The sequence below is a fragment of the Etheostoma spectabile genome, chromosome 23 (assembly GCF_008692095.1).
Source record: "Etheostoma spectabile isolate EspeVRDwgs_2016 chromosome 23, UIUC_Espe_1.0, whole genome shotgun sequence".
Lineage (NCBI taxonomy): Eukaryota > Metazoa > Chordata > Actinopteri > Perciformes > Percidae > Etheostoma > Etheostoma spectabile.
Window position 1 is genome coordinate 19,176,836 of NC_045755.1, and position 8,294 is coordinate 19,185,129.

At 39.5% G+C, this 8,294-nt stretch overlaps 1 protein-coding gene across 3 annotated transcripts in view; it reads left to right on the forward strand.

Annotated features, from left to right (window-relative positions):
- usp6nl (USP6 N-terminal like) overlaps nucleotides 1-8,294 on the forward strand; it is a 107,803-nt gene that overhangs the window by 56,524 nt on the left and 42,985 nt on the right. The window contains exon 1 of one of the 3 annotated variants that reach the window (XM_032505242.1): nucleotides 4,419-4,653. The exons of the other annotated variants lie outside the window; for them this stretch is intronic. Coding sequence (XP_032361133.1) covers nucleotides 4,599-4,653 — 55 coding nt within the window. The 5' untranslated portion in view covers nucleotides 4,419-4,598. Of the gene's footprint in view, nucleotides 1-4,418; nucleotides 4,654-8,294 lie in introns of those variants that run through there. 3 annotated transcript variants of the gene reach the window in all.

Here is an 8,294-nt window from a genome sequence, read left to right on the forward strand (position 1 = left end):
TTGTATGGAACAATCCGCGTTATTTTTCTGAAATTTTGGTTTTTGGAATTTTTCAAAATGGGTCAAATTTGACCCGAGGACAACACAAGGGTTAAGGGCTGTAAGAGTGTTGTTTTCATGCCATTAAAGCAAGGAAATGATCTCAGACTCTGACCTTAACCAGCGAGGAAGTTGGACTAGTAGCCATTGAGGAACAGGGACTTTTCTTTTTACTTGCTGCTGAGCTTCATCCAACTATGTGCTAAAGATGATACACTTACTTTGCTTTCGTTATACAATAAATTCAGCTCATTTGTAAAAGAAAGGACCGATAATTTAAACAGCAGGGGCGATCTGTACTCACATCTAGCCTCTTTGAACAAAATGACCATCTTATTATCTTCAAGGCGGCTGTTTCGCCCACTGACAGACACTTTGATATTAATTCATTATTGCCTTGTGAGAATGTGTGTTGGGGCTGTCGTACTCTGCTCATTGCTCCTGTAATATTGCATTTGTCTGTCCTTGGTTTGTTTCTGCAGTGAAGACATCGGGAGACACTATCCAATATCTAATTTCTTTTACCAAACGGTTGACTGAAAGACTGTAAACTGACATGAAGAAAGGCTACGAACAACCCAAAATGTGACACTCACCTTCAGAAGTCAATAGTAGGCCCATTTTAAGACAAGATACGGAAACATAGAAATACTTTCACTTTTTAAATATAATTTTTATTAAAAATATATATATATATATATATTTAAGCCAATACAATTGTCAGTACTTTGATCTCGTATTTGTGTATTACTATTAACATTCTACTATTTTGAAGATCACATAACTTATTCCCCTCCTCTTGCCACACGAATATTATTGCAGTGTTTTTACACATTTGAATTATCTCAAGACCTGCTTCCCATTCTGAGCGTTTTGCCTTATGCTTGGTGCATTTTGTATTTGTTAATTTATTCAAAGTAACATTCAGGTCGAGAGGTTGTTTTTTTGCTGCTATTGTTCCTGCTTGTTGGTAGTTTTTCTTCTGCCCGACGGTGCCAGGATTCTCGCCCACTCACCAAACTGCCTGTTTGCATCTCAGATACAGAACTGAAAACAGGAAACACACGAGCGCTAAGTTGCATAAGGACCAAAAATGTTAACAGAATGAGAAACGATATTTGGAACAAGCAGACTGACGTCAGACAATGTTGTCTTTACAATTGAAACATTACGGTTTTGTCCTGTTTTTCCAACATGTGTCACACTTCCCTTTTCTTCTGATGTTGATACATATAAATAATATGACAAATGACATTTCAATTGATTTATAATTTGTTTTGGTCTAAATTTTCTTTTTAGATGGTTTTTTCTTTCTTCATATAGTCTTCAAACTATCAGAGATTGCTAAAACGTTTTTGAAAGGATTGCTAGCTTAGCTACAAGCTAGCAATTAAACACAACAAAGGCTGTCACTTGAATGGCGTTTTGAGCTAACGTTAGCAACCAAACAATCATAGATAGCTACAACGTTTTTGAAATGATTTCCATCTTCTGTTATTGTTTGTAATGAGAAAAGTTTATTATTTCATGGATTTTACAAATTTCAGTATGACACGTTATGGCGTAAACTGTTTAAATCTGAACATGCGCGACTCACATCTGCACTCATCTCAAATTGGGTATGACACGTTATGCCGTAAACCGTTTAAATCTGAGCATGCGCGACTCAACTCTGCACTGGACTCACATCGGGGGGTGACATACGGTAACGTCTTCCATGAGTTCACCTCCAACTCCGAGACAGCCAGCATGTTTAGTTACGTCTGTTTCTCTCTGTCGTTGTTTTTTTCCCCACATAGAACTGGGCTGGTTAAAGTTAACTCAACTGACCTTATAGAGGGTCCGCTAAAACACACGCTAAGGTTAATTAATGCAAGCTAACGGAGCTAACGTTGGGCCGTGACAGACAACGGCAGAAAGAAACAGGTTACTTTGTGTTCGGGAGCTCCAGGGGAAATCGTGAAAGCCGTTGCTGTAGATGTAGATGGCTCTCTGTTTTTCTATGCTGATGGCCGTTCTTCTTCTTCTCCAGCATTTAGCGGCAGACTAGAACACTTGTAGGCGCATACTGCCCCTGTCACGTCCAGAAGAATTGCATCCCCCAGTACCTACAGTACTGTAGAAGAACGAGACATTTTGGTACTGACTTGATAGCGAAGTACCATTTCCAGTGACATTTCTATAAAGGGCTGGAGTTGAGAGCATGTTATCGACTCTGTTTAGGTTCCGTCTTCAACATTTGGAAGTAACTAAATAATTTGTGATACTTCAGAAACAAACAAAATCCGGGACAAAATAGGTTTCCCTTGAAAGGTAATTGAGAATGCAGTACAGTTTTATGGGAATATGATTTTAAGGCAACAAGTCCTCCAAACCATACGGTGATATAGGTTTATTCCTACCCTCTAATACAACCCATCCTCCTCCTAAAATAAAAGTTTTATTATAAAAGAAAACTACATAACAACATAACGGCCTACAAGTTCAGCTGAAATGATTAGACCATTAAACACAGAACTGTTTTGATTGTTTCCAGATCGAGCACATTTACTTTTCGTACATCAAGTACATTTTTCTGATGATACTTACATACTGAGAATTGTTACAGTGTTGGGTTAAAATGATATTTACGCTACAGGAACATGTTGTACTGTACATCTCGCTGTCTGTCATGCTGACAAAAAAGCGAGGAGTGGTGAAAGCCTCTGAACAAACCCGTAATCAGGGTCACTTTAGAAAGTAGTGAAGCCCAAACAGATACTTTGATGAAGTGGACTTCCAAAAAATGGAGATGGCATCTGAAGAGCCCTCCCCCCCCCCCCCCCCCCCCCCCCTTCTCTGTGACCCTGAAGCTTCAGAAGGATAACAGCTCTAAAGTCCCATCCACCAACTCTCCCCTCACAAACACAGATTATTTCCGTGCCGATGCAGCGCGCAGATAGAGCCGAGACGACGGGAGAATTCATTTTGGTCTTTTGCTCATTTACCCAACCAACCCCCCCCCGCCCTGCTCTGGTGGCTGCCCCACATCACGAGAGCCTTCATGGCACATCACGTCCATTTCATAGCAGTTTTAATGGAAACTGTTTATCATGAAACTGTCATCCTGCCCCCCCCCCCCCCCCTCCCCCCTTTCAGTTTCCCAACTTCTACTTGTTTATGCTTTACTTTAAGGAAGTGCAGCGGAGATGTTTTTTGGACTATTTGGAAGCTGTTGAACCTTCTGAGGTCTAAGGGCATTTTTAAATATCTTCTTGAAATCTCCTTTTTAGGATTTTTGCATATTACCTGATTCCCATGTGTTGCATCAAAATGTTCAGAACTCTGCTTTTTGTATAGTGACGCCCAATATTGTTCCAGAGCAATGTATAAAAAGATCATTTGGCCCTAAAGCGGAAATATTTCTCAAATCGCTCGTGAAGACATACCTTCACTACATTATTTTGGTGCTTCATATGAGTTTACAAAAGTCTTGAGTTCACAAAAGGAGCGCAAGATATGAATAAAACAGTAGTAAATGTCTGAAATTAAATTTTTGTAATATTGCATTTTTGAGTAGGAGTGGTGTCAAACATCAATTGGACCCGCCGGTGCGTCTTTTGTCCCCAGAGTTGTATTAATCTCTAAATTCATAAGTAATAACCCTGTAACATTTCCATTTTTTGTTTCAGATATAATTGCGATTAACAGTATAATTGTCTCTTTCAGTCAAATTAAAAACAATTTATTTATTTATTACTTCCTCAAACATAGTAAAGATTTGAATGAATACCGGGATACATCTTTTGGTTATATCACTGTCATGTGATCCAGATGATGTAATAGCACAAGTCCATTGCCTACAGAGTTAACAACGCCTATACTGTATATTATCATAAAACCATTGTATTTTCATATTTTTTTATAAATGAACATAAAAACCATCAACAGTCATACCCATGGGATCTCCTGTAATGTTAGCAATGAATTGCAGTTGAACGATGAAATTTGGATTTCTATAAAAAAACAGGCCTACTTAATCATCCCATTGCTGTGGCACGATCAGCTGATTGAGAAAGAGGTTGTACAAGTTTGTTTTTAGTTTCTGGATTGAACTGAGACAAACAAACAACAGTCCATCACATTTCATTTCTGTGACATTTTCAAAAAGCTTCCCCGAAACTCTCATCAGACATTCCCTGTGTCCCGCCTCTCTCTCTCCCTCTGTCTCTCTGTCTCTCTCTGTCTCTCTCTCTCTCTGTCTCTGATGTGTTGAATAGAGCTTGTTGTTGTGTTGTTGTGTTTGGGTGGGGGAATGCATGCGAGTGGGACTGGCTCGCTCCTGAAGTCCGATTCTTTTTCTTTTTTTTTTTTAATTCTTTCTTTTTTCTGTCCGTCTCTCCACGCTGAAGCTGCAGTGACAAACGGCAGCATTGTGAACTCTGTGATCTCCCTTCTCTCGCTCATATTCCCTCTCCGTCTGTGGGTGTGTGGCAGCGGGTGGAAGGACAGCGATGGGATGAGGTAGTTCAGGTTGTCTTGTAGTGTGTTGGCCCCCCCCCCCTGCTGATCTGTGACCGATGCGGACTAAGGCTCCGACTCACTCGGAGGATCCACTGGGTGGCTTGAAAAGAGGTAAAAGATGAAAAAAATACTAAGAGATTCTGTTGCTTTAGTTTAACAGTACAGCTAGTAGTCGAGGGTAACTAAGTACATTTACTCCAGTACTGTACTTAAGTTCAAATGCTGAGGTTCTACTTCTACTCCACTACATTTCAGGTAGTATTGTACTTTTTTACTCCACAACATTCATCTGGCAGCTTTAGTCACTAGTCACTTTACAAATTAAGATTTTTGCACACAAAACACATTTTATAGGTTAGAAAAGATGACATTTCATTATAAATTAAACAAACCCCACAATACAACGGCCTTCAAGTCCAGCTGAAATGATGAGCCCATTGAGCAGTTGATTAACAGAACTGTTTGCATCATTTCCAATTTCTAAAATATGAGGATTTTAACTTATAATACTTTAAGTAAATTTTCCTGAGGCTACTTACATACTTTTGTTTTAGTTACATTTTCATTGCAGGACTTCTACGTGTAATTGACAATTTTTACAGTGCGGTATTAGTACTTTTACCTACTTAAACGATCTGAATACTTCTTCCACCGCTGGATACAGGCAGTACAGTTTGTGTACACATTTACTTTATACTCTGGTATGTGACGGGTTCATGAATTAATGACTCGATTCTCGGACTGACTTTTGATCCATGAACACATCGGAGGGAAAATCAGCAATTTCTCCCATTAAGTTACCAGCTAACGCTAGCCGGGAGATGATTGTCTTTAGATGGGAGACGGAGTCAGACTTCAGTCTTTTCAAAGTCTTCTAGTGTCTGGTGTTTGTGTAACTCTTGACACAAACACCAGATGATGTCATCCCTTCAGCAGCCGACGAGCGCAGACACCCGACAGTAAACTATTATGTGACACTCTGCTTCCAGATATAATGCCCTACTATTAGAATGCTGATATTATACTGAACGTGCAGATGTAGTTGCCTCATCGCTTCTTAAATGGGTGACCCTTCTTACTTGAGGGTTTGACATGTTAGCGTGTGTGTGCGTGTGTGTGTGTGTGTGTTGTGTTGGGGTGTGTGTGTGGTGTGTGTGTGGTGTGTCAGTTTCATTTTATTCAAAAATGCTCCGTATTTCAGTTTAACTTAATTATCAGCGTTGCTCCTGCGTTTCGAATGGTTTTGTCATGCTACGCATAGCATATTAATATAATAATAGTTATAATAATAATAATAATAATAATAATAATAATAATAATAAATTGAATTTGTATAGCGCTTTTCCCAAGCTCAGAGTCGCTTTACAGAGTAGAAACAGTTAAATATAGATAAATATATATTTTTTTTTTAAATGAAGTACACTGCCTACGAAGTAAAAAACGCCTATACTGTATATTTTTATAGAACATTGTATTTTCATATTTTTTTATAAATGAACATAAAAACCATCAACAGTCATACCCAATTCTATCTGTTTCAATTCAGGTTGTGCAGCCCAGATTTAAATGTTTGATACACTGATTTTAGTTCAATTTAAAACTGAATTGAAGAAATCTGGAAAGGGAGGGGAAACCCATGATAGTAGTTTTTCTAACGTTAGTAGTTGTTGCAACAGCATGTTTGCTAGGCCAAAAAGAACGTTAATCTTGCAATAAAAAAGTTGACGCCGTTAAAACGGGTTTGCATTAACGCGTTTAACTGACAGCATTATTTTAAATAAAAACAAGTGCTTTTTTTTTAAATGTCAAAAGAGAACCTACCATGATATTGATTGCAGCATATTGGGAAAAATCATCACATATGGCTTTATTGATTCATTTTTTTTGCATGTTTCATTACCACATAGTGGATATTTGGACGTCACAGTGTTCTGAATGTGTGTGTGGTGATCATGTGGGGGCCCTGAACACACCACAGCTGGACCAAGTAATGTCTCCAATCAAGTTCTCCACTATTATTACTGTTATTTTTTATCGTTGTAGTTGCTCTTCCCGTGCAGAAAGGGTCTGTGAGAGGGCAAGAGATACAGAAAAACATGGTTGCAGTGGAGGAAAGGGCTGAAATGACTCCTCTTACATAAAGAGGGCTCATTACAGCAGCCAAAAGTGGGCCTCAGGAGAGCAGAGGAAACAAGAAAGGCTGTGATTATGTTGCGTTGTGAGTGCTAGTAATGGACAGCAATAATCATGAGAAACAAACACACGAATACACCCCATTTCCTGCCTAAAAAAAAAACTATTTAAAATTATCGAACAGATATATTACAAACTCAATATCCACTCTGTTTTCTACATGACTTTCTTTGAATAGAATAGAATACACTTTATTATCCACAAGGGGAGATTCGTCTTGGGCATAGTGCTGCAATCTGTGTCTTCAGTATACAAACATAACAGAGAAACCATTCAACATAAGACAATTAGGACATGAAGGAAGGACACATGTCTGTACAGACCAAAACAATACTGTCTCTTAAAAAAATGAACAAATCAATGAATGTGCAGTAGTTGATGAGTGATACAAGTGAAAACATGGCACACACAGTAGGGGTGTCAGCTGATGTCTCCCGATACAACATCATCACAATACTTATGCCACGATTATTGCGATTTTAAACATATTGCAATATTCTGCGAAATATTGCAATTTATCACCTTTTTTCCAACTTCACATTTTTCCCAATTTCAAATGACGTCTGTAGGAAACTTTGTCAACATCTGTTTTATCTAAAAAGATACATTTCACTGTGTGTTCATATCACTTCAATGTTATTGCGTTAAAATGGGATTGTCCATAAGACGAACTGACCAACACATATATGATATATAATAAAAGATCAATACTTGGCGTCTGTGTATCAATACAGTATTGCCACTGAAAATATTATGATACTATCACGATTTTTTTTTCACCCCACCCCGAACACACAGTTGGTTTAAAAGCTGCAGAAGAAAAATAAAACCCAACGTGCAGCGGGAGAAGAGCCTCCACGTCACCTGATAAGTGGCGAGTTCTGATCCTGAATTCTTGACGTATCGTGACGGTTTCAGATCATGCTTGAACACCTGGGACTCTTTTAGCCCTCAGCAGCCTGTTCTCATGAGCCATATGTTCAAATTGAAGCATTCCACGATTTGTTTGCTGTATGCACCCCAATGACTGCTGCTGTATAAGCCTAACCGCGTAGGGAGGAGGTCTGGGAGGATGGATGGGTCATAAAACATAGGTCTTTCAGTTGTTGACCCAGTAAGTGTGTGCACCATCTTTTTCCCAAAGTTGGTGGTTTTGGTGCCTAAAGTAAACTCTCTTGGACGCGTAACGTTACATTTTTGTTGTCTAAACTCAACCGTAATGTCGGTTGAAATGACCGGCAGCTCGCGGTGCTCTGTACCCGGCTCGAAGTTACCTGCTCTCGGACTAACTGAACTACCAACTAGCGCTGATGCAACGGAGCACCATGCGGAGCACCTTACGTTTTGGTGTGCATACATTTTTTGTACTATATCATGCAGACCATGAGAATGCGTTGCCCTCAGTGCTCACAGTCAATTCCCACGTGACCTGAATGCAGCACGAAGAGCAGAGCGGGGAGGGACAGGGCAGCGTCCAGCTGGCCAGGTGACAGGGACAGTTAGCTGGGGGGACATCAGCAGCTCAGAGCGGGGGCGGGGGAAGGTCAGCTCTGTGGGAA